Genomic DNA, 27836 nt, shown 5'->3' on the forward strand with positions numbered 1-27836 from the left:
ATTGTATGCTGTAGCTTTAAAAACTGCATGTGGTTACATCATAGTACTAGGGCTCTTATAGGTTCTCAAAATTTCATAAAATGCGTATCATTGGACATCCGATACTTGATACATATCACAATAATGATATATTTGTGTCCTTGATACTGCTGACATAAATCTTATTTAAACACATTCATGAATGAAAGTAATGGTGTGTGGTATTAGTATGTAACCCTGTTTCTTGTATTAGTAGCACATTTGCACCTTTCACTTTTTCTTTACTATTACACCATTCCCAAATTAACATCACGGCCTACGTTTGATAAGATTACTAACCCTAAGACCTTTAAACATTTTCATATTTTAGGCTACCCTTAGTAACCTGATTTTAAAGCTGGAACCCAAACAGACCCAGCCATGCCTGAGCTTAGATGTTGCTTAAAAAAGATCCCACTTTAATTATGTTGAAAGTTGAATAAACTACGAGTAAATATATATATATATTTTTTAAATGTAGGTCATCAATTTAGTTGTTTAATAAAAAGATTATTGTAATAAGGTGAAGTCCAGATTGAAAATATGTTCTTACTGGCTTGATTATTGGGGAGTTCCCCTTTGGCTGACCTGGTAGAGCCTTGGTCTCAAGCACAATTGGTCTGCTGTTTGAACCCCACCATGGCCACAAAGTTATGTCATGCAGTTACATTATTATTTATAGTAGTACAAGTGCTGGTCATATAATTAGAATAGCATAAAAAAGTTGATTTATTTCAGTAATTCCATTCAAAAAGTGAAACTTGTATATTATATTCATTCATTACACACAGACTGATATATTTCAAGTGTTTATTTCTTTTAATTTTGATGATTATAACTGACAACTAATGAAAATCCCAAATTCAAGGATTTCTAGAAATGTTGGCCAACTGAAAAATATGAACATGTACAGCACTCAACACATAGTTGGGGCTCTTTTTGCCCAAATTACTGCAGCAATGCAGTGTGGCATGGAGTCGATCAGTTTGTGGCACTGCTCAGGTGGTACGAGAGCCCAGGTTGCTCTAATAGTGGCCTTCAGCTCTTCTGTATTGAGTCTGGCGTGTCGCATCTTCCTCTTCACAACACCCCATAGATTTTCTATGGGGTTAAGGTCAGGTGAGTTTGCTGGCCAATTAAGAATAAGGATACCATGGTCCTTAAACCAGGTACTGGTACTTTTGGCACTGTGTGCAGGTGCCAAGTCCTGTTGGAAAATGAAATCTGCATCTCCATAAAGTTGGTCAGCAGCAGGAAGCATGAACTTCCTGGTAGATGGCTGCGTTGACTTTGGACCTCAGAAAACACAGTGGACCAACACCAGCAGATGACATGGCACCCCAAATCATCACTGAGTGTGGAAACTTTACACTGGACCTCAAACAATGTGAATTCTGTGCCTCTCCTCTCTTCCTCCAGACTCTGGCATCTTGATTTCCAAAGGAAATGCAAAATTTACTTTCATCAGAGAACATAACTTTGGACCACTCAGCAGCAGTCCCGTCCTTTTTGTCTTTAGCCCAGGCAAAACATCAAGTCAGCAGTCTTCCCCATGATTGTGTAGCCTACAGAACTAGACTGAGAGACCAGTTAATGGTCTTTGCAGGTGTTTTGAGTCAATTAGCTGACTGGAGTGTGTCACCAGGTGTCTTCAATATTGAACCTTTTCACAATATTCTAATTTTCTGTGATACTGAATTTGGGGTTTTCATTAGCTGTCAGTTATAATCATCAAAATTAAAATAAACAAACACTTGAAATATATGAGTCTGTGTGGAATAAATGTATACATTATACAAGTTTCACTTTTTGAATGGAATTAGCGAAATAAACTTTTTCATGATATTCTAATTATATAACCAGCACCTGTATATGAAAAAAGTCTTCAAAAGTGCACCTTTACTCTAAGGGTGGTTGCAAAGATTGGTGCAAACATCTGTAGGAAAGAAAGTACCAATAAATGAATAAACAACTGCAGTAGAATACCACATGTAGTATACATTTATTAAAGTAATAATCGTTAAGCCAAATATCGTAAATAAAATAAAGATATAGAGGAAACTGCATTTGTTTTCTGTGTAGCAATATCAACACATTTCTTAAACTGCATTACACTGCACAATGTACTACTATAAAACAGAATACATTTAAAAAATCAGATAAAGGTATTTCTCTGATCATATAAGAATATTATAGTATGCATTTACACTGAAAGCAAAAGTTGCACAGATCATTTTTCTACAAATCTTACTTTATTATTTTTAATTTTTGTTAATGTGTACAAGCAAACTCATCCCCCGTATCAACTTTAATTATGTGATGTAATTAAACTGCAACATTAAGCTAAAATGATTCTCTGAAAAGCACAGATTTGAAAAGAATGATGATTGCCAAGCGCATACTTTTAAACGTACTTTAAAAAAGATATTGTGAGGTCTTTAGCACGCAATCATCAAGAACAGTGTTGTTGGTCCCCATAACCTAATAGTATCCAGTCAAATCTCCAAGGTTAAATTAAGTATGATCAATATCTGGGTAGCAGTAAAACAGTAGCTGATAAACACATTATCTTAAAAAAATTCTAAGCTTTAAATTAGTGTTAAGCTATATACTAGATAGCTAAGCTGGCTGACTTGGCTAGCTAGCGGTAGCTATATTTAGCTTGGTTGCTACCTTTAAAGTTCAAGTATTTGTACTCATATGTATAATTACTCATTGCAAACTATATGCTTTTGTTAATAAGTCTACTCTGGTAGAACAGGCTTTTAAAATAATAAAATGGTGGGAGACAAAAATAGCTAACTGTTTTTTTTTGGGGGGGGGGGGGGTACGCCTGTTGGTTTGAGCATGTATTTAGATTTTTGATTGGTTGATTGCAGCAAATTCCATTAATATAAATTGAAACTTTGTTACTAAAATCAGAATGTTGGTGATGTAGCATACTGATGTCAGCTAAAGGTCCCATAGCAACATCAATGTGAAAGATTACTTAAAAAAATGTAATGACAATGGAAGAATTCTATATTTAAATCACACAAAATAAATTGGTGTGTTTCTTTTCTAAATCTGAGCTAAATGTAGTTGTTTCATGAACATACCACAATTATATAAGAATGTATTAATTATTCCCACATATCTTTGGTTTGAGAAAGATTGAAAGGATTAAATACACACAGAAATCACAGAAATACATACGGTCAAACCCCCTACCCAGATTGTATGGGGTTAGAATAGTGTCAAAAGAACTTCATGTAATTTCCAGCTTTGATATGAACCAATAATAATAATAATAAAATAGTTTTATTGTACAACTCAAGAACTGATCAATCCAACATCTCAAATCTCTGCAAAAAAAAAAAAAAAAAAAAAAAAATATGAGCCTGGCTCAGAAAGCTGCTAAATTTTATGGTTGCTCATGAAGAAGGTGCAATTACTTATTTTTGTTTGTTGTATCATGATGCAGGATGTTTTAAGCTTTGAACAAATGCCCATTGAATTTTGCATGATGCCAGAGAAATATTATTTAATTTTGACACAAATCTAATCCCATAAACTGCCCATGACAAAAGCATTAGATGAGTATATTCATAGCAAGCAACATATAAATAAATATTTTTTTCTTGAAAGAGGCACTCATAATCTAGTTCTAATTTGCTTGAATGCAAAACATATGGATACAGTTTTAAGTCCCTTTCACACCAACACTTAGGAGCTAAAGTAGGAACTATACTGTACAGGAACGTTGGCTTGTGCAGTGAATGCTCTGGTCATTCGCATATGAGTTTAGACTGAGTCCGATCTGCAGTTCTGAGAAATACTGTATGTTTTGCTGATGTTTCATTTTGTGATTTTTAACTGAAAAAAAAATTGACATAAATTTTTCAGTTGAGCTGAGTCAACATAAATTTTGTGTTGACTCGACTCTTCTATAGGGCTTACATTCATGTTTATGAATTGTGCCATTCTAAAGCCACACATGATACCAATCAAGAGACAGAGGTCATGTGATCACCCCATTTGTTCGTTAGCGTACAAGATATCTCAAAACAATTTTTCCATTTGCCTGTTTAACATTGTAATAGCTAGCCTTATGACATCACAAAGGTCTGTTCATATCCTGCTGGCAAACAATCAGACTGTCAGGCCTTGGCAGAATTAAACTCTGTTTCCTTGATTTTTGTTTTGCAGCTCGTTTCAGGTGATCACTTGGATGAGGAGGAGCTTGTATCCGTGCAGTCGGCAGTTGTTCAGTCTTCAGAGCTCTATTGCTATTTCTTGTACCACCATAGCTGTCGAGACTTACAAATTAGCAGTGGAGCTAAATTTAAATAGTACCTGATTCCTTGCTGAAAATCAGCTGTGTTCCTGTAAAGTTTCTAAAATAGTTCCTTTGGTATGAAAAGGCTTTTAAATGTGCTTGTACTATAGTTTGCTGATGATGTATTGTTATATATTACTCTTATGTATACAAAATATTGTAGCAAATTGTTCCTAAAGTTAAATTTCAGGAGAGCAAACCCCTGTTGCACAGATTGTAGTCAAAGAAGTCTACAAGTGTACAAGCCTTCACTTTACCGATCTTATTTTGAAAAATGTATGAAATAGGGTAATAGAGGAAGCTTTTCTGCTGCAGTAGGACAAAAATACGTCTGACAACGGATCCTTAAAAGTGCACCGAGTGTGTTTGATATAACCTGCCACAGCTTATGAACACTCCCACTTCAGTAATGTAATGTCAAAAAGAAGTAATTTGTAATTAATTTCACCAATTTGAATTTAATACCTCATCCATAGAATAATATGAACCACCCCCTAAATGTGATCATTTTTTTTTTTTGGTCAAAATTGTAAGACTGGGTTGCGGCTTGTTTTGTACTCAACAACTCAAACACACACAACTCTAACAGGATCTTATTTCTGTGGGTGCATTTGTGCCATCATGTCCATCATTTACAGCACTTTTTCTTGTTGACGTAGAGGAGCTTGTTGCAGCGTGGGCAATAGTGGTACGCATCCTTGAATTTTTTCATCAACAGTGGGATCAGGCAGCAGCACAGGATAAGTCTGCAACACACACACACACAGTGGAAGGGATCAATGTGTTGAACACAAAAAGACTTGTCAGTGTTTGTATTTGAATCCACATAAGAGCTGGTGTGAAATGCCACTACAGTAGATCTATGTAAATGATAAATGTTGAGAACGATGGTGACAGCACGGTGGCTTAGTGGTTAACACTGTTACCTCACAGCAAGAAGGTCATGGGATTTATTCCCACCTGTGGCCTTTCTGTGTGGAGTTTTGCATGTTCTCCCCGTATTTGTGTGGTTTCCCTCCGTGTGCTCCGGCTTCCATCCAGAGACAGGTTAGGTGGATTGGAAACTTTAAATTGTTCGTAGGTGTGTGAATGTGTTTGTTTGTCTATAGCAAATAACTGAAACAATCCTTCAAATGGTGATACAAGCACCAAATTTGGCACAAATACACCTTCGGTGTTACTCTTTTGAAAAAACCGACTGGCCACTTGAATTTTCAATAGGCAGACAGGTAGGGGTCAATTAAAGAATTACACAGGGGTCAAAATTTAAAAATGCTCTAATCAAATTGATAAATATACCACATTATTTGTCTGATCATAAAGATTCCAAAAAGGTATAGTTTGGACTATATCAATCAATCAATCAACTTTTTTCTTATATAGCGCCAAATCACAACAAACAGTTGCCCCAAGGCGCTCCATATTGTAAGGCAAGGCCATACAATAATTATGAAAAACCCCAACGGTCAAAACGACCCCCTATGAGCAAGCACTTGGCCACAGTGGGAAGGAAAAACTCCCTTTTAACAGGAAGAAACCTCCAGCAGAACCAGGCTCAGGGAGGGGCAGTCTTCTGCTGAGACTGGTTGGGGCTGATGGAGAGAACCAGGAAAAAGACATGCTGTGGAGGGGGGCAGAGATCGATCACTAATGATTAAATGCAGAGTGATGCATACGGAGCAAAAAGAGAAAGAAACAGTGCATCATGGGAACCCCCCCACAGTCTACGTCTAAAGCAACATAACCAAGGGATGGTCCAGGGTCACCCGATCCAGCCCTAACTATAAGCCTTAGCGAAAAGGAAAGTTTTAAGCCTAATCTTAAAAGTAGAGAGGGTATCTGTCTCCCTGATCTGAATTGGGAGCTGGTTCCACAGGAGAGGAGCCTGAAAGCTGAAGGCTCTGCCTCCCATTCTACTCTTACAAACCCTAGGAACTACAAGTAAGCCCGCAGTCTGAGAGCGAAGCGCTCTAATGGGGTAATATGGTACTACGAGGTCCCTAAGATAAGATGGGACCTGATTATTCAAAACCTTATAAGTAAGAAGAAGAATTTTAAATTCTATTCTAGAATTAACAGGAAGCCAATGAAGAGAGGCCAACACGGGTGAGATATGCTCTCTCCTGCTAGTCCCTGTCAGTACTCTAGCTGCAGCATTCTGAACCAACTGAAGGCTTTTTAGGGAACTTTTAGGACAACCTGATAATAATGAATTACAATAGTCCAGCCTAGAGGAAATAAATGCATGAATTAGTTTTTCAGCATCACTCTGAGACAAGACCTTTCTGATTTTAGAGATATTGCGTAAATGCAAAAAGGCAGTCCTACATATTTGTTTAATATGCGCTTTGAATGACATATCCTGATCAAAAATGACTCCAAGATTTCTCACAGTATTACTAGAGATCAGGGAAATGCCATCCAGAGTAATGATCTGGTTAGACACCATGCTTCTAAGATTTGTGGGGCCAAGTACAATAACTTCAGTTTTATCTGAGTTTAAAAGCAGGAAATTAGAGGTCATCCATGTCTTTATGTCTGTAAGACAATCCTGCAGTTTAGCTAATTGGTGTGTATCCTCTGGCTTCATGGATAGATAAAGCTGGGTATCATCTGCGTAACAATGAAAATTTAAGCAATACCGTCTAATAATACTGCCTAAGGGAAGCATGTATAAAGTGAATAAAATTGGTCCTAGCACAGAACCTTGTGGAACTCCATAATTAACTTTAGTCTGTGAAGAAGATTCCCCATTTACATGAACAAACTGTAATCTATTAGACAAATATGATTCAAACCACCGCAGCGCAGTGCCTTTAATACCTATGACATGCTCTAATCTCTGTAATAAAATTTTATGGTCAACAGTATCAAAAGCAGCACTGAGGTCCAACAGAACAAGCACAGAGATAAGTCCACTGTCCGAAGCCATAAGAAGATCATTTGTAACCTTCACTAATGCTGTTTCTGTACTATGATGAATTCTAAAACCTGACTGAAACTCTTCAAATAGACCATTCCTCTGCAGGTGATCAGTTAGCTGTTTTACAACTACCCTCTCAAGAATCTTTGAGAGAAAAGGAAGGTTGGAGATTGGCCTATAATTAGCTAAGATAGCTGGGTCAAGTGATGGCTTTTTAAGTAATGGTTTAATTACTGCCACCTTAAAGGCCTGTGGTACATAACCAACTAACAAAGATAGATTGATCATATTTAAGATTGAAGCATTAAATAATGGTAGGACTTCCTTGAGCAGCCTGGCAGGAATGGGGTCTAATAAACATGTTGATGGTTTGGATGAAGTAACTAATGAAAATAACTCGGAGAGAAAGAGTCTAACCAAATACCGGCATCACTGAAAGCAGCCAAAGATAACGATACATCTTTGGGATGGTTATGAGTAATTTTTTCTCTAATAGTCAAAATTTTGTTAGCAAAGAAAGTCATGAAGTCATTACTAGTTAAAGTTAATGGAATACTCAGCTCAATAGAGCTCTGACTCTTTGTCAGCCTGGCTACAGTGCTGAAAAGAAACCTGGGGTTGTTCTTATTTTCTTCAATTAGTGATGAGTAGAAAGATGTCCTAGCTTTACGGAGGGCTTTTTTATAGAGCAACAAACTCTTTTTCCAGGCTAAGTGAAGATCTTCTAAATTAGTGAGACGCCATTTCCTCTCCAACTTACGGGTTATCTGCTTTAAGCTACGAGTTTGTGAGTTATACCACAGAGTCAGACACTTCTGATTTAAAGCTCTCTTTTTCAGAGGAGCTACAGCAACCAAAGTTGTCTTCAATGAGGATGTAAAACTATTGACGAGATACTCTAACTCCCTTACAGAGTTTAGGTAGCTACTCTGCTCTGTGTTGGTATATGACATTAGAGAACATAAAGAAGGAATCATATCCATAAACCTAGTTACAGCGCTTTCTGAAAGATATGTGAATGAATGTTATGTCGTTATAGGGTAAAAACAGCAAGAATGGTGACAAAGGTCAATTTCAGTTTGTACAGGGGTCAAAAGTTAAAGTTGCTCCAATTTTGGTAAAAAGTGATGCAAATTATTGGTTGAGCTAATTGGAATAATAAATGGAATAGTTTTGACAGTGTTGAATCCTTGGTCTCCAAAGTAAAAGTCAAACCAAGGTCGACGTCCATTGGATTCTGTGACATGTGACATATGCTACCCGGTAACATGATAACTAAGCATGATACATGGCCCAATCTGTTCCTTTTTAAAATCCTATTAACTCAACCAATAATTTGCATCACTTTTTACTAAAATTGGAGCAACTTTAACTTTTGACTCCTGTACAAACTGAAACTGACCTTTGTCACCATTCTTGTTGCTTTTACTCCATAACTCCATAACATTCAGTCATCGCTAATCCAAACTATACCTTTTTGGAATATTTATGATCAGACAAATAATGCAGTATAGTTTCCAATATGATTGGAGCATCTTTTGATTTTGACCCTGTGTAATTCTTCAACTGACCCCCCTACCTGACCACAGATTGAAAAGGCAACAGTGCTAAACATTAAGCCACCTTGCTGCCCACAGTCAAAAATATTCCATTTATCAATCCTATTACTTCAACCGATAATTTGCACCATTTTGTTTATACTAAAATTGGAGCAGCTTTAACGTTTGACCCCTGAAACTGAAATTGACCTTTCTCACTATTGTTGCTGTTTTTACCCCATAACTCCATAACATTTGGTCACAGATAGTGCAAACTATACCTTTTTGGAATATTGGTAATCAGACAAATAATGTGGTATAGTTTTCAACATGATTGGAGCATTTTTAAATTTTGACCCCTGTGTAATTCTTCATTGACCCCTATCTAGCTGCCTATTGAAAATTCAAGTGGCCAATCAGTTTTTTCAAAAGAGGAATGTCTAAGACGTATTTGTGCCAAACTTGATGCTTGTATCACCATTTGCAGAATTCCGCTCTAAATATTCTCTTATCTGCTGAACTAAATATGTGGCCCTGTGACAGACTGGCATCCTGTCCAGGCTCCAGCCCCCTGTTACCCTTAGGTAAGCGGTTGAAGATTAGTGAGTAAGAATGATGGCAATTATCTGCTATATATGTTGCGATATGACAAAAATAAAGGAATTTTCACTGCACAACACAACTACTACACTACTGCTATCTCTTGATGACCTCTCTTAGTGATGTGGGTGTGTCATGTCAAACCTACAGACTCACCCGCAGCAGATGAAGAGTAGGCACATGAGCCACGCGTAGGTCCCAGCTTTGTGGGTTACGTTGGTCATCACCTGCTGCTGACAGGCTGTGCACGTTGTCATTCCAGGAGAATCTCCCAGACTGGAATCGTAACTCACATACTTGTGTTTACCCGTGTCTGTCTGACCGCCTCCATTGGTGAACACTTGGGGGCCTCCTGTGGCTGAACAGAAAGAGAGCAAGAATGGAAGACAAAGTGACCAATTAAACAAGGGAAGACACATAAAAAATAGCCTATATTTAATTAAATATTGACGTAGAAGATCAATATTCTAAGTACATTTTGATAATCACATCTCCACTGGGTGGCCTCAGAGCTCCAGATCGCAAAGAACTCCAGTGTAGACCCCACATCTCACATTTGGGTCAGAACTGTGACAGAACTCTGACACAAGGTTCCCAGTGGTTGTGATTTTTGTCCAAAATGAATCAAATTAAAATTCAACTTATCAGTTTCACAGACTCTGCCTTGGTGTAAACTCTGCCAACTGACTGAGATCCTTTTCAAGTTTGAAGGTCTTTGCATGTATCATACATGCATTGAGCTATCTGATAGTATTTCATACTATCAGATAGCTCTGTGATGTCATAAAGCCAGTTCTTAAAAAGCAGGAAATGCACATTTTAGTGTGTTTACCTTGATTGGATTCATATGACGTAAATGGAGTATGGACACTGTACACTGCCACATTGTCGCCTGCGTTACCCCCACCTGGACCAACCGGAAAACAGGGCAGAAAGAAGGTGAGGAAGAAGCCAAATACACACACATGAACATATCTGATCTGATGGGATGACAGTCCATCACAGGTTACTTCATCACCCGTGGCCAGTAGGCACTTTCACCTGAATGGACTGAGACAATACAGATTAAGTGTCTCATCCAAGTACTCAGATGGGTAGGATGACTGGGAATTGAACTCAGATCTACATATTATTGGTAGCCAAACTCCTCCAACTAATGATATGCCATTTTTACAGCTAGCGGCAATTGCCACAAATATAAAAAGTTATTTTAATGCCAATTTGAAGGTCAGTAAATACTTCTTGATAGCTGATAAAGACGAAGACAAAAACGCGTGTCTGTTACCTGATACGTTGTAGGGAGATTTCTCACTGGCCATTATTTATCACTGAAAGAGAACAAAACATTTATTAAAATCGCCTTTAAAAGTAATACAGAAAACACACGAAAGAAAATAAAAAGACAGAGATTATGCTGCTCTCTGCCAACAGATGGCGCCAAATCCGCGCATCAGATTTTAGGTTGTGTGGGCGTGGCTCTGCGGCTGTGGTTGCTGGTGTGTAGCCCGATACTGGCCTCTCTCTCCTAGCCTGTGATTGGTTGGCGATCGAGACGCTGACGTCAGCCTCACGTTGATGTGGAGCGAGCGCTGCTCTCCTATTGGTCGTTTAGGAGTGGGAAATGTCACTCCAAAATGGAGGCCAGTATCGATCGGTTGTCGGGGTAGCTGGTGTGTTGGATTTGCAGTTGTATTCCTCAGAAACTATGGTAAATGAACTGATTTTCATGAATGTTCAAGAAACATTTGCATCTGACCAGGAACAAAACCCATAAAATTATTTGCAAAAAGGTGTGAAGTCAGGAAAAGAAAACTTTGGACCATTTTGGAACTTGTGGGATGTTTTTTTTTTTTATTATAATAATAATAATAATAATAATAATAATAATTAATATTGCTGCTGCTTCTGCTCTTTATCCATTTTGGCTCTTTATTTAAAAAAATTTAACTCTAAAACCTAACTCTGAAAATGAATAAATAAACAAATAAAATAAAAGTTTTAAAGATTCTAAGATCACAAAACACCATCGCAAGGATCTAATTTTGGATTGTATTCAGATGAAGTTGCAGAGCTGGAAAATGTTTAAGTAATATCGTCTTACTAATTAACAAATTTTTGTGGATTTTTTAAAAATGGACAATGACATTTTGAGGTAGATATACAGAACAGATGGAGTGTGAAAATGTTTTCAATATATTTTTACTGCTGAGTCATAGAGACATGTTTAATGACTGTATTATTATTATTATCATCTTCATCATTTATATCATATTTATATTTGTTACAAAGTAATAATGATACAAAATAAAACTGAAAATCAACATTACAAGGTGGCTGAGTTTATGTTTGGCTTTGCACTCTGAATTCTCTTCTATTTTTCACTATTGACTTTTTTTTATTTTTTATTTTTTTGGAGCTAAAAATACATTCATATTATCAAAACAAAGGCAAGAGGTTGAGAATTACACGATAGAACAAAATACAAAAGAATTTAAAATGTATTGCAATGTTATACACTGCAATAAACATTTGTCATGTAAATCACAAAAAGGAAATACAATAATCTAATTTTTTCTTGTTCATAACACATTTTCAAAGTTATTGGTCCCTCCTTTTTTTTTTTGTAGCTTAGATTCAAGATTTTCATTTCACTAAAACACTTTCATGACTAAAACGGCCTGTAATGTTTGAAAAGTGTCCAAAAACTTTATCCAGATCTTCCAGAAACACTTAATAAATCTGTTACAAGATATAACATCCCCTCCAAAGTTTTATGAAAATGTAAATAAATTAAATGTAATAAATTTATTAAAATTAAATAAAATAAAAAAATTGGTTCTTGAATTTTTTGCGTAATCTGGCTAAAACTGTGATGTGTTTCTTGGACCCTGGCTCATGCCAGATCGTGCATGATCCAGGGTCCAGGAATGTCTGTGTGAAAACATGGCCCAGAGTCATACGTGGGAATGTGGCAGAGCCGCATTTTTCCCACTGTGTCACTGACTGAAGGTGTGTCATGATGAACTCATCAACATGATCCTTCTGAGATTAAATGCTGATCTAACATGTGAGGTTCAGCCCACCACTGCGGCACTGATGTTCCTCTTTGATGGTTGGGCATGTTTGTGCCTCTGATTTACATGTGCATACTCATTACCCAAGGTCAATATATGGCCATCTGGTATTCTGAAGACCTTGCATCCGTCTGTCCGACTGTGCTCAGTATAACTCCGTTCCTATTACTTCCAGACTCTTCAAATCCACAGGGAGCATTTTGGGACACAGACTTTAGACAAGTTCAAAGATGGCTAACCTTGACCTATTTTAAGTGGTCAAAAGATCACATTCTTTCTACACACTCTTTAACTGATTACATGCTCATACGGCCAGAGGTATTTTAGCATTGCGTTATATTTTTTATAATGCTGCACCCTGAACGACTCAAATTATCTTGAACACTGAATTCCAAAAGGACTGACGGAATGTTATTAAAACTTACAGTGGAGCTAAAGAAAATGTAAAGCTTAGAGGTTTTAATATTTTTATAATTTCTTCGGTGTCTATATGGAACATTTACTGACTGATGCAGACGTGATGCTCTGACAAATACAGTAGTGTTCAGAATAATAGTAGTGCTATGTGACTAAAAAGATTAATCCAGGTTTTGAGTATATTTCTTATTGTTACATGGGAAACAAGGTACCAGTAGATTCAGTAGATTCTCACAAATCCAACAAGACCAAGCATTCATGATATGCACACTCTTAAGGCTATGAAATTGGGCTATTAGTAAAAAAAAAAAAAAAAAAAAAAAAAAAAAAAAATTAGAAAAGGGGGTGTTCACAATAATAGTAGCATCTGCTGTTGACGCTACAAAGTCAAAACTATTATGTTCAAAATGCTTTTTTAGCAATCCCGTGAATCACTAAACTAGTATTTAGTTGTATAACCACAGTTTTTCATGATTTCTTCACATCTGCAAGGCATTAATTTTGTTGGTTTGGAACCAAGATTTTACTCATTTACTAGTGGGCTTGGGGGTCATTGTCTTGTTGAAACACCCATTTCAAGGGCATGTCCTCTTCAGCATAAGGCAACATGACCTCTTCAAGTATTTTGACATATCCAAACTGATCCATGATACCTGGTATGTGATATATAGGCCCAACACCATAGTAGGAGAAACATGCCCGTATCATGATGCTTGCACTACCATGCTTCACTGTCTTCACTGTGAACTGTGGCTTGAATTCAGAGTTTGGGGGTCGTCTCACAAACTGTCTACGGCTCTTGGACCCAAAAAGAACAATTTTACTCTCGTCAGTCCGCAAAATATTCCTCCATTTCTCTTTAGGCCAGTTGATGTGTTCTTTGGCAAATTGTAACCTCTTCTGCACATGTCTTTTATTTAACAGAGGGACTTTGCGGGGGATTCTTGCAAATAAATTAGCTTCACACAGGCGTCTTCTAACTGTCACAACACTTACAGGTAACTCCAGACTGTCTTTGATCATCCTGGAGCTGATCAGTGGGTGAGCCTTTGCCATTCTGGTTATTCTTCTATCCATTTTCATGGTTGTTTTCCATTTTCTTCCATGCGTCTCTGTTTTTTTTTTTTTTTTTTTTTGTCCATTTTAAAGCATTGGAGATCAGTTTTCCCCTCTCCAATCAACTTTTTAATCAAACTACACTGTTCTTCTGAACAATGTCTTGAATGTCCCATTTTCCTCAGGCTTTCAAAGAGAAAAGCATGTTCAACAGGTGCTGGCTTCATCCTTAAATAGGGGACACCTGATTCACACCTGTTTGTTCCACAAAAGTGACAAACTCACTGACTGGATGCCACACTACTATTACTGTGAACACCCCCTTTTCTACTTTTTTTTTTTTTTACTAATAGCCCAATTTCATAGCCTTAAGAGTGTGCATATCATGAATGCTTGGTCTTATTGGATTTGTGAGAATCTACTGAATCTACTGGTACCTTGTTTCCCATGTAACAATAAGAAATATACTTAAAACCTGGATTAATCTTTTTAGTCACATAGCACTACTATTATTCTGAACACTACTGTAGATTGAAATATGTGATGCTGATCTGCCCTGAGGTCAAAGCAGAATGCAGCTTCTTAGAATGTCTGCTAACATGGTGCCAAATACAGGCAGTCAGGTCCATAAGTATTTGGACAGTGACAGTTTTTGTAATGTTGTCAAAATTGGGGCAACTTTAACTTTTGACCCCTGTACAAACTGAAACTGACCTATGTCACCATTTGTGCTGTTTTTACCTCATAACTCCAGAACATTCAGTCCAAACTATGCTTTTTTGGAATTGTTATGATCAGACAAATAATGTGGTATAGCTTTCAACATGATTGGAGCATTTTAAAATTTTGACCCCTGTGTAATTTTTTATTGACCCCTGTAGCTCATTAGAGGTCAGCTCCAGGATGGCCCTATAGCTGAAAATAAACATTAGCTAATTTAGAATATGTGTGTCAAATATTATGCTTTTATCACAAAGTGCTCAATTGTTATGGAAATTTTAGTTAAGCTGCTCTGTGGCTGTGATTGGAGAACCTGTACACTGTGCAACTTTGGCCCTGTTACATAATCAGTTATACCTTTATGGTGAAGTGGAACAAATAAAGATTTTCTTACAAGAATATAAGAGCAGATTTTGAGAAAAGCCTCTGAATGGTTCTTTGCCCATCTGTCTTCTAGATCTTGTTAAGCCTTACGTGCCTTCTCATGCCCTGCAGTCTCATGATGTGGCCTTAGTTTGTGCCCAGAGTGGAGAAGAAGTCAGCAGGCTATAGAGCCTTTTCATACCCTTCAACTACATTGTTCACCAACTTTGTGGACCAGTTTTGCAGCAGATATTGGACGATTTACTGCTGTTAAGGTTAAAACATACATTCTGCTACTTATAACTAGTGTATGAATTTATTTTATGTTATTTTTATTTGTCAGTTTGTGTGACAGGTTCGCGATTCTCTGATTGTACTACATAAATAAAATGTATTGTTTTTGATTATTATAATAACACATAAAATCTTGGCTTGAGTCGCACATTAATCTTCTGGAAAAATGTAGCTCAAATTTTGTCCTTTTTTTTTTTTTTTTTATAAAATCCTTCAATGTTCAATTCCTCCATGAAGCTGAAAATGCAGGGACTCACTTGCTCACTCACTCATCTTCAACTGCTTACTCCAATTAAGGGTCATAGGGCGTGAGGAGGGGTACACCCTGAACAGGATGCCAGTCTGTCGCAGGGCCACAAATAGACAAAACACATTCACACTCGCCTACAGACCATTTAAAGTTTCCAGTCCACCTAACCTGCATGTCTTTGGATGTGGGAGGAAGCCAGAGCACCTGGAGAGAACCCACGCAAACACGGGGAGAACATGCAAACTCCACACAGAAAGGCCACAGGTGGGAATCAATCCCATGATCTTCTTGCTCTGAGGCAACAGTGCTAACCACTAAGCCACCGTGCTGCCCAAAATACAGGGACTATATATTACAAATGACTGTAATTCCTAATTGGTTAATGTGATATTTTTGTTAATCCTCTTAAATTAAATTTGAAGATCAACACTATAAGCACATCTTTATTATCATAATCAGATCAGATTAAATTTCACTGGCCAAGTATGTATGTGCAAAACATCAAAAACCCTGTAATTCTGAGTTACTGGACAAATTTCTCTCAATTTTATGGCCAAGTCATCCCAGAGTCAGAGTAGATATATACAACCGACCTCCCATTGCCAATTCTTGGCCCTGGTTTATATCCCATTTCAAAAAATTAGGAAAATGGGCTTGACTGTCCACAACAGCAGTCTAAAATTGTGTGTCATAGTATTATACACAATTATATACCAGGTTACTGAAGAGTACAAGTGACACTGAACACAGTATGACATCGGAGCTAGTGGGCATGCTCACAAAGGTACTGTGTGCATGCAGTCTTTGTGCTTAAGTCTGTGGTTATAACAATACATCACTACAAAGCTAAAATGCATCAAACAACTGAAAACTGTCTTCTGCTGAAAAGTGTGATTTTGTATATGTATTAGACTTCCAAAGGAGATTTAAAGAAGTCAGCAAATAGTGAGTCTATGAACACACTACCATGTACACACACTGACTGCTACTCTGAGGTTCACTGCCAACTCCAGTCAATAAAAGCACTCTGCTCCAAAACAGAAAATAATCTGCATTGCATTTTAATTTTAGTCTTTAATTGTAGCCCGGCATTGAAGTGACTGGGCAGCCAAATCCACATTCAAGCAGAAACAATTTATATCAACATGGAGTAACAAAATAAAAATCAAAGCTGAAAAATTCATGTAAAAGACACATATTAGGACCCCTTCACATATAGTATGAATAAGCACAACTCACGGCAAATAACGGCAGAACAACTCCTATGAGCAAACGACAAAAACATTGAGCCGATGGGCAGGCGTGAATGATGCCGCTGAAACGGTTTTGTGCACGTGGAAACACAATGTGAGCAGCTGCTCTGAAAAAAAAAAATACAATGCCACCCATGGGATTTGAGCCTGCAATTTCCAATAGCTCCAATTGGCAGTCAGAAACTTTACCACTAAGCTACCATCACTGTCCTGTAAAAGATGCGGAAATGCCTGATATTAAGAAGGACATGGACGTATTTAAGAAAAAATAAAACCACATACCATATAAGAACACCGCATTTTATTGAATCCCTCTCAATAAGCAGGCAATACAAATATGATCCGTCTGTTCCTCTGTAGATGACCCACAGTCACAGACATACAGTCATGAAATGACATGAATGATGAAGCAGTGTGCTCTTATCATGTTCACATCTGCTGGTGGTGTGTCCAGCCAGTCCTGTGCTCGTGTCCTGCCAGACACACATGTCTTGTGGACGGTGCGCCGCGAGACAGACACCACATCATGTGGATCAGAGCTCACGTGGGTGACATGACACTGAGATTGGCCGCTGCGTGTTATGATCTCACGGTCCATTTCACCTGGGGTAGCCTGTAAATGTGCACCCCGTGTGCATGCTCGCTGCAGCCCACTGCAACAGCGATATATGTTTTTACATATGTCCATGTGAGGACAGCAAGCAGGCACACACGCATCACAGTGGACAGTTGTTAGTTCATGTCTGTCCAAACACTATGTGTTCTCCAGCTGGGACGTCCAGAACCATGGATCTCCACAACCGCTCCTCTTGGTGGCCACACCCCCTGTCAGTTCAGCACACACACCAATGTGTCACTGTGTCTGTTTGCAAAGCCACAGTCGTGGGGCGCTTAGACAAATTTCATCCAGCTCAATAGTGATCATCTGCTGACTGTTTTCGTGATGATAGTGCGAATGGCTACACATTTTCTACTTGTTAAATGAGCGGTGTTAGATATTAGTGTGTGTCAGCTGGAATTTGGCTGATACCTGCCACGAGAGGGTTCGATGGGCTCTCACAGTGCACACACTGTCTTTCAGCCGCTGGTGTGCACAAATAGTTGCAGCAACAGGTGTACGAGGCATTAGAGGCAGCTACGATTTTAAATGTATTGCATATGATTCCTGCTTCATGCGCAATTCGATCACATTCATATTATGTGTGAAGGGGCCCTTACCCCTTATCTGCATAGATTACATCACATTATTCACTTTTGTGGATCACAACGCTAGAGATGGGCGATACCAGGAATTTTGGTATTGATCCGATACCAAGTAAATACAGGCCCAGTATCACAAATATCGATACCGATACTGATACCTTTTCATATTTAAGCTTCATAGATCCAAAGGATCCAAAAGATATAGGATAGAATTTCGCCAAACATTGTACATGACAACAAAATACTTTATCACAATCAACATTTTTGTTTAAAAATATCACTTAACACAACTTAAAACAAAATCTCCTGACAAACCACAGTACAAGGGTGCACTGCTCTGTGTTGTGTGACACAGCGCAGCGCTGCTCTTACAGACAGAGAGTAGACTTTGATGAATCTGCGTGCAAAGCAGTCAGTGTGTGAGGGAAAGAAAAAAAGCTTGAGAATCGATCTATTTATACGAGGATTGTTCAATATCAATACCAGCTTTGGTATCGATATTACTGATATTAGGATCGATCCGTCCACCTCTACACAATGCCATTTTTTTTTTTGAACATGTTCAAAATTTTCCCAACTCATTGTTCTACAATCACATGATCGTCCCTGTCTGAGAAACATGGAGGCCCAAACAGGCAATACAGGGCACAACAAAAACCCATCACCAGATGGTTCTATCTGAAGGCTGGATTCTCTTTCATTGGATCCAGTCCTAAATCTAAGGTCAGGTCCAAACCTTTCAAAAATGTTCTTGAAAATTCATTGGATTGTACCTGGTAGTGATGACAGTGTAACAATAGCTGCCTGTTGTGCTTTTCGGGTAGGATTGCCGAGCTTGAATAACTGGCTAAGTGACTCTTTCTTCCTCCAGCTTGCTGCAGGCAGCTGCAGTAAAACAAACCCGAACCTTTGGGCGTGTTGTTTTCTGGTTGAAGTGTTCTTTCCAATAGCTGTGAGTTGTGTTTTTATTTCTGAAGGAATGCGGTTGTTTGACATGTCTGTCTGAGAAATGTCATCTTTGAACTGGATTAGTGGCAGAAATTAATCTCATGTCACTTCTCTTACAGAAGGCATCATTTCGTCAAAGATCTGTGTCAGTATTTTGATAAATATATAAAAATCAATTCAAGATTAAACAACAAGAAGGTAAACATATTGATTCAAAGCTACAATTTTATTTTTCTAGAATCAGATGTGACATCTTATATGACATTATTTTTTTTAAGGACCAACATTCCTGAAATACGTAAATTAAATTTACAATCATATCAAGCAGAAGATCTTCATATTCAGAAAACTGGAAAAATTTAATTATAGAACAAGTAAACTGAGGTTTGTTTGTTTTTTTTCTCAAATGTTTCCTCCTCAACACAAAACAGTAATTGTACTGTTGGTTTCTTGCATTTTATTTGACAATAAAAGGAATTTGTCAGGGAAAACTCAAAGCACGTTCCTACAAAATAATATTTATGAGAACAAAAACCAATGAAACCAGTTGCAAACGTTTCCTGAAAGATTTAAAGTACCTTCCTGCCATTTGACGATTCTCTGAATCGTCAAATGGCCATTTATTTGTTATGAACACATAAAATAAATTAAAACTTCCCAATGGAAGTGAACACTTGACTTTCTGAGTCAGAGTTTTTCATATTGTGAGTCATATTTTTAAGAATCTATGATGTGAAGTTTTGACTACTAATTATTAGTTATTAAATGTAATAAAACAATCCCACCTCTTGTTCTATGACTGGGCAGTCATAGAACAAGAGGTGGGATTGTTTTATTCCCCCCCGATGACCCTGAACTGGAATAAGGGGCTCACTAAATGAATGAATGTATCAAGACACTAAGTTGAAATTTTGAGACATATTTTCGAGATATGAAATCACAGGTTTGACTTTTTAATTCTGGAGACTTTCAAAGTCAAAATTCTGAAACCAGCTCAAAAGGACTAGAAGAGAAGTCCAGAGCTCGACGTGGAAAATTTAAAATTTTCACATCTCAGTTTTAACAGGCTTCCATGCTCCCATCAAAGACCAACACAGACAGACAAGCAGGCGAAAGGCTGGTAGGCAGGTTTCTGAGGTCCTCGGACCAGTTCCGTGGACTCTGTTGAACTTTTAAGGAGAAGCTCAAGACCTATTTATAGACTCGCTTTTAACTAGTTTTATGTTGTTACTGCTTTTAGTTTCTGCATTTTTATTTCTGTGTTCTTAAATTCCTGTAAAGCACTTTGTGATTTTATCTTGAAAGGTGCGATACAATTAAACTTTACTTACTTACTTAGGCAGGGAGACAGAACGACAGAGAGACAGACAGACGGGCACAAAGGCTGGCAGACAGCCAGCCAGCCAGCCAGACAGACAGACAGACAGACAGACAGACAGACAGACACACGGGCATTATAGACAGGAAGGCACACAGGCAGGTAGGCAGGCAGACAGAAGGACGGCAAGACAGGCAGAGAGACCCATGGTCTGTCTATGAGTCTCTTTGCCTGTCTGCCTTTGTACCTGTCTGTCTGCTCAGAGGTAGTATCTGGGTGTGGTTTCTGAAAACTGAGTTGCCACATTGTACAGATATGTCAAAGAGACACTGAGGTTTAGTTGGAGGCTGACATTTAAACAATACAGCACCTGTGAGAGACAGAAACACTGTCTGCACAGAATACATCCAATCACATATACATATATATACATATACATCATACATATATATATGATGTCTTATCTTTCTTATGTCTTATTATTTATTATTATATATATCCTTTTTCTTGAGCCACTTGGGCGGGTAGGGAGAGTTCCCATGGGATAAAAAAGCTTTTCAACCTACCATCCCTGGTTCTCAAGACCAGACACCTAAGTGGCTCTACTCTACTCTTTTCTACTCTCCTATTTTACTCTTCCTTTTTAGATATTTAGATATACCTCAGTATACTAGCATAGTTTCAACTTAGAATTGGAATATAAAATACAAGATATACCTTACTGAATTTTCATCTATCTATCTATCTATCTATCTATCTATCTATCTATCTATCTATCTATCTATCTATCTATCTATCTATCTATCTATCTATCTATCTATCTATCTATCTATCTATCTATCTGTCTGTCTGTCTGTCTGTCTGTCTGTCTGTCTGTCTGTCTGTCTGTCTGTCTGTCTGTCTGTCTGTCTGTCTGTCTGTCTATCTATCTATCTATCTATCTATCTATCTATCTATCTATCTATCTATCTATCTATCTATCTATCTATCTATCTATCTATAAACCTTACAATTTTTTTCAAGGTATAAACAAGATTTAGGTTTGTTGTTTGCCTGCAGCTGCTCCTGATTTGTTTGGGGGTCACCACAGTGGATCCAGTACAGGTCCACATTAGAATTTGGCACAGGTTTGACTTTCCTGACACTCCCCTTTCCATGGAGAATGGGCAGGGCTGGTCTTGACCAGGAAACCTTCTATTTGAGACACAAGTGCACTGACTGCTTGGCTGCCATGCTGCCCCTTTCTTGAGAATGGTTTATTAAAACAAAAACAAAAAAACAACACAAAAAAAAAAAAAAAAAAAAAAAAAAAAAAAAAAAAAAAAAATATATATATATATATATATATATATATATATATATATATATATATATATATATATATATATATATATATATATTAATTAATTAAGTTGACAGAACTTAGAACAAGAGATATATGAGTAAAGTTAATTTAAATGTAAGTTCAATCCAGTGAAAATCTGCTTTTAAGAATATTATTTTATAATGTTAAATACTTCATCGTGTGGCTCATTTAAGCTTGTTTTGTTCGCAAACCAAAACTCCAGAGAGACTTTAGGAACAGTTTTCCATTATGGACATTTAAACGATGAACACTATTCCGTCATTTCTCACTATGAGTATTTAACTCATTCAAAACTGGTGTGAGTTTGGTGGCACTATCTGTCTTTCACACGCACATGCCTGCTCTTGGTGTGGCCTCATACTGTACACATGCATGTGACACATGTGCTGGTTAAACCCGGTCGAACCTGAATCTGTGAGACACACAGCGGCAGAGCGAAAGAGGGAGAGGAAGTGTTTTGTATTTTAATCACCAGCTTGTGACGGAGTCTGTACTTTTCAAACTGGAAATCGCCCGATTAATCACCCATCAGGTTGTTGCATAAGACCAAAAAAAAAAAAAAAAGAAAAAAAAAGGTGATGCACGCATGTTTTAAACCTTCTTCACTTTATTATACTGGCAAATCATAGCAGCTTCGCTAGGCTGCATAGATTGCTAGCTCAGTCATTAGCCAGATTTCTCAAAGCCATTATTTCTCAAAAGTTACGAGTAATTCTGTTCCAGGTGTTTACTTCTCAGCAGTGTTGGGGAAAGTAACTTTGGAAAGTTACTTCATTAGTTAATTTATACAGTTATATTTTACAGTTACTTCTTACATTTACTTCATTAGCAGCTGCGGACACCTTGTCGGCAGCTGCTGAATGTAATTAATAAAGTTACTCATAATCTCATTTGGTTATTTTTAAGATTTAGTACTCAGAAAAGTAACTATTAGTTACTTTGCTGATTAGTTACTTTTCTGATTGCTCAATCTTACGAGTAACCAAGTTAGATTACTCGTTACCTTATTAGTTACATTACTTATTAGTTGCAAGTTTTCTGCAGATTCTAATAAAGTAATTGCATAAAGCTGCTAATGAAGTAACTGCATAAAGCACCTGTATAAAGCAACTAAAAAAGTAACTAAAAAAGTAACTTGTCAAAGTTACTTTCCACAACACTGCTTTTCAGTGACCACAGCCATTTGGCTTCATGTCCAAGAAGTCAACCAGAGAGCACATTCTAGCCCCAAGAGTTCTCACTGATCACAACCTTCTACACCCGCTGCGCTTCTTTGAAGTCTGTGCTGATTTTCAAAAAGCATTTGATTTGGTTGACTGTGCTATTTTATATGACATCCCGAGGATTCATGGGATCACCATTAAGTTGCTGGACATCATAGCTGGCCCATACACTGATACGGTGAATGCTATGTGACGTGGAGATGACGTCTCTGGCTACCTTCTAGTGGATCATCTAGTGTTCATCAGGGATGTGTTCTGGTTCCTACTCTTGCTTGGACTGGGTGTGGTGTAGGGTTATGGAGTTCAGCAGTTTAGGTGCCTTTATCAGTGAGGAATACTTCACTGATGCTGTGTTAGGAATCACAGTGTCTTGGTTTGTGATTTTCTTGCATCAAGACTAAAGTCTGGGCTTTCAGTTGTATATATTTGTCGTGAAAGTGGCAAATGTATTGAGAGATTCACTTCTCTCTTCAATGATATTCATGTCACTGAGTGCCCAGTCTTAGAGACTGCGAAGATGCCTGAGACAAGCTTTTGGAGTCATGAGGTCGCTGGACAGAGGTGATTGGTAAATCCAATATCTTTCTAGGTCAACAATGGTCCAAGTTTTCAGGTTCCTAGTTCTTCCTCACTTACTTTATGGTTGTCAGACCTGAACTTTAACCAGTGATTTAAGGTGATGACTGGGTGTCTTTTGTACTCTGTCTCTCCGGGGGATACTTTGGGTCCACCAGAATGACTTTGTGTCAAACAAATGGGGAGAACTGGATGAGGCGTATGACCTGTGAGGTTAGGATACTATGACCATGTGACCCTATTCACTGAGAATAATCCAGCCTATGGGTCACTGAGTGCTGACAAACCCAACAATTAGAAAAAGTGAAGGAGACATGCCTGTATCACTTGGCAGACAGATGGTTAGATGAGTAATCTTCCTGCGTGGATGCAAACCAAGGTCCAGGGTGGTTCCATAATGTGGTGTACATGGCAATGCCTGGCGACACCACATGCTCTCTGACCCGGTACACCTGTTTTGTTTTGCTTAAACGCAAATTTAATTTGCTTGGAAACATTCAATAATTTTAGGAAGCTACATGCTATCTAGCCAAGATTACTGCTTTGGTAAGCCATCCTAGTTACTTGGCTAGGTTTATAGCTAACTTGAGCATGACCTCAATAATGAGGTATTACTTTGCTGTAATTTATTTGTGTCACTTGAGGGGGGTGGTGGCCAAGTGGTTAATGCGTTTGGTTTCAGTTAAGAAGGCTCCGGGTTCAAATCCCACCCCTGCCACATTTCTCCATGCAATGTGGAGTTGCATCAGGGAGGGCATCCAGCGTACAACCTGTGCCAATTCAACATGCAGATCCACCTTGGATTTGCTGTGACGACCCCGAGTGCAAACAAGGGAGCAGCCGAAAGGACTTACTTACTATTTGTGTCACTTCTGCTTACAATTTATAACAACTTTTATTTCTAATTGTTAATTGTGTTTATCTATGAGTGTTTATATACTCTTGTAGATGAGGATTTTCTAAAAATGGGTCATGTGACACAGCTAGCTGGTTTGACAGTTGCCTCTAGTGGGAAAACCGCCCGCCAAACGTTAGTAGTTATCACCAAGAGGTATGATTGGGCAGTGACACATATTTTAAAAGCAAAAGCAACATTGAAAAAAAATTCACCTTGTAACTGATGATGATGATGATGATCACCATCATGATGACCACATACGCATTAAATATGTTACTTGAACTACTTTGACTCAACCATTGAAGTTGACTACGTTGGATTCAGTCACTCTTTAACCAAATGCTCCAAGTTATACACAGACACTAAGATGTTTTTGTTGTGATTTTGGCAATATAAATAATTGATTGATGGGAGATATCTGCTGTGGCTTGAATGTTTATACCATTAATGACCACTAGGAGGCAGTGTTACATAGCTGCTAACATTTGAGAAAAAAATTTGAGATGCTTTGTGCTGTGGTAAAGTTGTGGATTTTCATACAAGAAAACAGCTCAAATCTCAGCCTGCATCTCCCATGTGCCTTCTGGCAAAATGTATCTGAAATTTCATGTGTTTGTTTTAAGAAAATCCTTCTGTGCTCCCCTCGCAGCCAGTCTGCGCTGTGTAAGCCTGAGCCTGTCAGATCTCAGAATATAAGCAGAGTTGGTACTTGGATAGAAGACCTCTTCAACAGACCAGGGACTGTGTGTTTGTCCAGATCAGGAAGAGTATGTGGTGTCAAACCTGTCCCACTGTACTGGATCTGCTGTGGTGACCCCGCCCACTACTGCCTTCTTCCACGGTCAAATTTTCACAGTTTGGCTTTACTTGGTTTGTGTTCAGTATTGTGGCATGGTCAATATTCAGTACACTACAGAGAAGGTATGAGAAAATTTAAGTTAAATTGCATTCCATTATTACGATAAAAGTTAAATGGTCTCTCTGTTTACCCACAAGGGGGCAGTATTGTGTGATGTCCTTCAGTTTATCGTGATCGCAGACGCTGAGCTAACAGTGGAGCAAACAGCTTCTGAAGCTCAGAGACAGACTAAAGACAGTTTTATAAAATCTATAATTAAAACGGAGCTACTTGGAGTAGAATTGTAGTTCAGATGGTGATCTTTGGTTCAGGCCAGGAACACATTTTCGGCGTCAAGCTTGATGCCAAAAATCATCAAAGTACTTGATTTTAATGTGTAAACTTGCCCATCAAAATAAAGGCATTTTAAACTTTCCTAAAGATGAGTGCCATGGTACACATAAGATCTGAACAAAAATACTGTATTTTGTAATGATCTGATGGGTGTATCTGACAAATATGCAAAAATTATTTCTATAAAATGTCTGTTTTTTTCCCTCTGTCAACAAAGATAGGCGGAGGTTCTGTTTTTGCTCCTGTTTGGTTTTTTGTTTGTGAACAGCCCAGAACCCACAATTTTTCATATATCCCTATGAATTTTTTATTTATTTATTTTTTATTTATTTATTTTTTTTTTTTACAGAGGATACATACCCTGGTAGGCAAGAAGTTGAAAACCCCATTTAAAGCATATTTCATATCTTAATCAAACATGCCTCAATCACTCTCATATTTGAAAGTGAGGTGCAGACTGGCACTCACTATCGCCTTACAAAGTTTGATTTGGATCTGATCAGGACTGTGGATTTTGTGGACATTTGTATTTAATATTGAAAATCCCATTTGGTGTACATTTTGCATAATCAATCAAAAGTGCCTGTATCACTCTGATTTTTCTGTTATGGATTTACCTACACCACTAAAACTGGATGGGGGTTCCAATTTTATGCCTGTTTGTCTATCTTCCAATTATCAGTCGGAAACGAAGTACCAAAAAGCAATGACAAATTGTGCGTAGCAGAGATAATCAAAGTTCTGTGAAAATCATCTGAAAAAGAATTCAGAAACTGAAAAAGTAAAAAACAAACAAACAAAAAACACAAAATTAAAAAAAAAACCTGGCAACACCACAAAAACTTTGATTCAAGTGCATGAACTAAATACATACTCCTGACATTTAATCACATGTAATTTAGCTTTTGAAAAGACACTTCTAACAGGACTTTGACCTGTAAAAATTTGTGGAACTGGAAACTAGTGTTGGCGGAGATTTGCGCTCTATGAGGGCGGTGCTCTGGTTTTCCATGTTTTATTTTCAATATAAGGACTACAACATAAATCTTTGAGGCTTTTTTTTGGATCATACCCACTTATGTATATGTACTTTTGTACACATACGTTTGCTAAATCAAATCAATCAACCAACCACTTGAGTGTCAGTGTGCAGCAGGGTCACGGTGTCGATCAAACACCACAAAGACCATAAAAGTGAACAGACACTGAAGAAAAGCTGGAGGCAAACGTGATGTCTGTGTTACACTCCAGGCCAAACCCACCAATCCTGAAAAGCAGACTACTGAACAATCAGGCTAAAAAAGGCAGTCGACAAAATCAAATGAAAGTATGCTGCATACTGTAAAACATAGAAGGAAAAGCCCCGGAAAAAGGTTGTGTTTTTGTTCGTCATATTACTTAAAAAAAAGTATCAACTGATTTTCATAAATATTGAATATTGTTGGAATTCTTGGTAACTTTAAGAGAAAGATAATCAAAGGATTAGAAATCACTTTATTAACAGTGCACCAAGTGTATTTTGTCTTTTATTTTATTTATTCTCTCTGTCTCTGTAACTTAAAAAAAAATCACATATCGTGAATCAGGTCTGTTAATATATTTAATGTTTGTGCTCCAACATGAGTTGATAAAATTCATTTTATCACGTAACTGGAAAGTAGCTTTAAATCCAAATAAATTATTTAGTACAGATTTTAATTTCAGTAAAATAGACAAATGAGGTAATTTTTTTTTAAGAATCTGTTTTTAATGTCTGATGATTTCATGTTGATTTTATTCCCTGTGAGAATGTAAAAATATAAGATCACCTTCTAGTTCTTGTAAAATGTGCAGTTAAAAGGCAGATATTTGACACAAATTATGAACCCCGTCTCTTCTGTGGGATCCCGTCTTAGAAAATCTGAATGTGACTTGGGGTCGGTCTTACCTGGTCCGGCGGCTGCGCTCAGTAAGTACAAATGTGTTGGTTGCTGCAGCTGTAGAGTCCAAACAGCCTGGATGTGACAGGTCCACCTGTTTCACCTTCACCTCAACCAGCCTCTCCCTGGACACGCCCACATCCACAAAGACATGGACGGGGATGACTCAGTGTGAAGGCATAATTTCTTTTGACTTGTTCTCAGTTTCTGGGAGTGCATGTTTTGCTGTCTCCGAGAATAACCTGTTTTCCATCCTGACCTAATGCCGATTACTGGCACTGATTGTTGTCTCTGCCAAGGTGCAAATGTTTGCCTGCTCGGCAGCAGCATTACTCAAAGACGAGTTGACCTGTTATTATTATTAAAGCC

The 27836-nt window shown here is 37.8% G+C and overlaps 1 protein-coding gene across 2 annotated transcripts; it reads right to left on the reverse strand.

The window, feature by feature from the left end:
* Positions 1-1996: 1996 nt before the first annotated feature.
* On the reverse strand, positions 1997-27619 carry si:ch211-157c3.4 (uncharacterized protein LOC561592 homolog). 2 transcript variants are annotated; one of them, XM_034190341.1, is made up of 5 exons: positions 27476-27619; positions 10683-10725; positions 10230-10304; positions 9554-9749; positions 1997-5082 (listed from the first exon to the last, which is right to left on the reverse strand). In XM_034190341.1, the coding sequence occupies exons 2-5, from the start codon at positions 10714-10716 to the stop codon at positions 4965-4967; spliced, it is 423 nt and encodes a 140-aa protein (XP_034046232.1). In that variant the 5' UTR covers positions 10717-10725; positions 27476-27619; the 3' UTR covers positions 1997-4964. The 2 variants fall into 2 exon arrangements, with proteins under 2 accessions (XP_034046232.1, XP_034046231.1); XM_034190340.1 differs by having other exon boundaries at positions 9554-9755; positions 27476-27614.
* Positions 27620-27836: the final 217 nt, after the last annotated feature.

Source organism: Thalassophryne amazonica, chromosome 16 (assembly GCF_902500255.1).
Source record: "Thalassophryne amazonica chromosome 16, fThaAma1.1, whole genome shotgun sequence".
Classification (NCBI taxonomy): Eukaryota; Metazoa; Chordata; class Actinopteri; order Batrachoidiformes; family Batrachoididae; genus Thalassophryne; species Thalassophryne amazonica.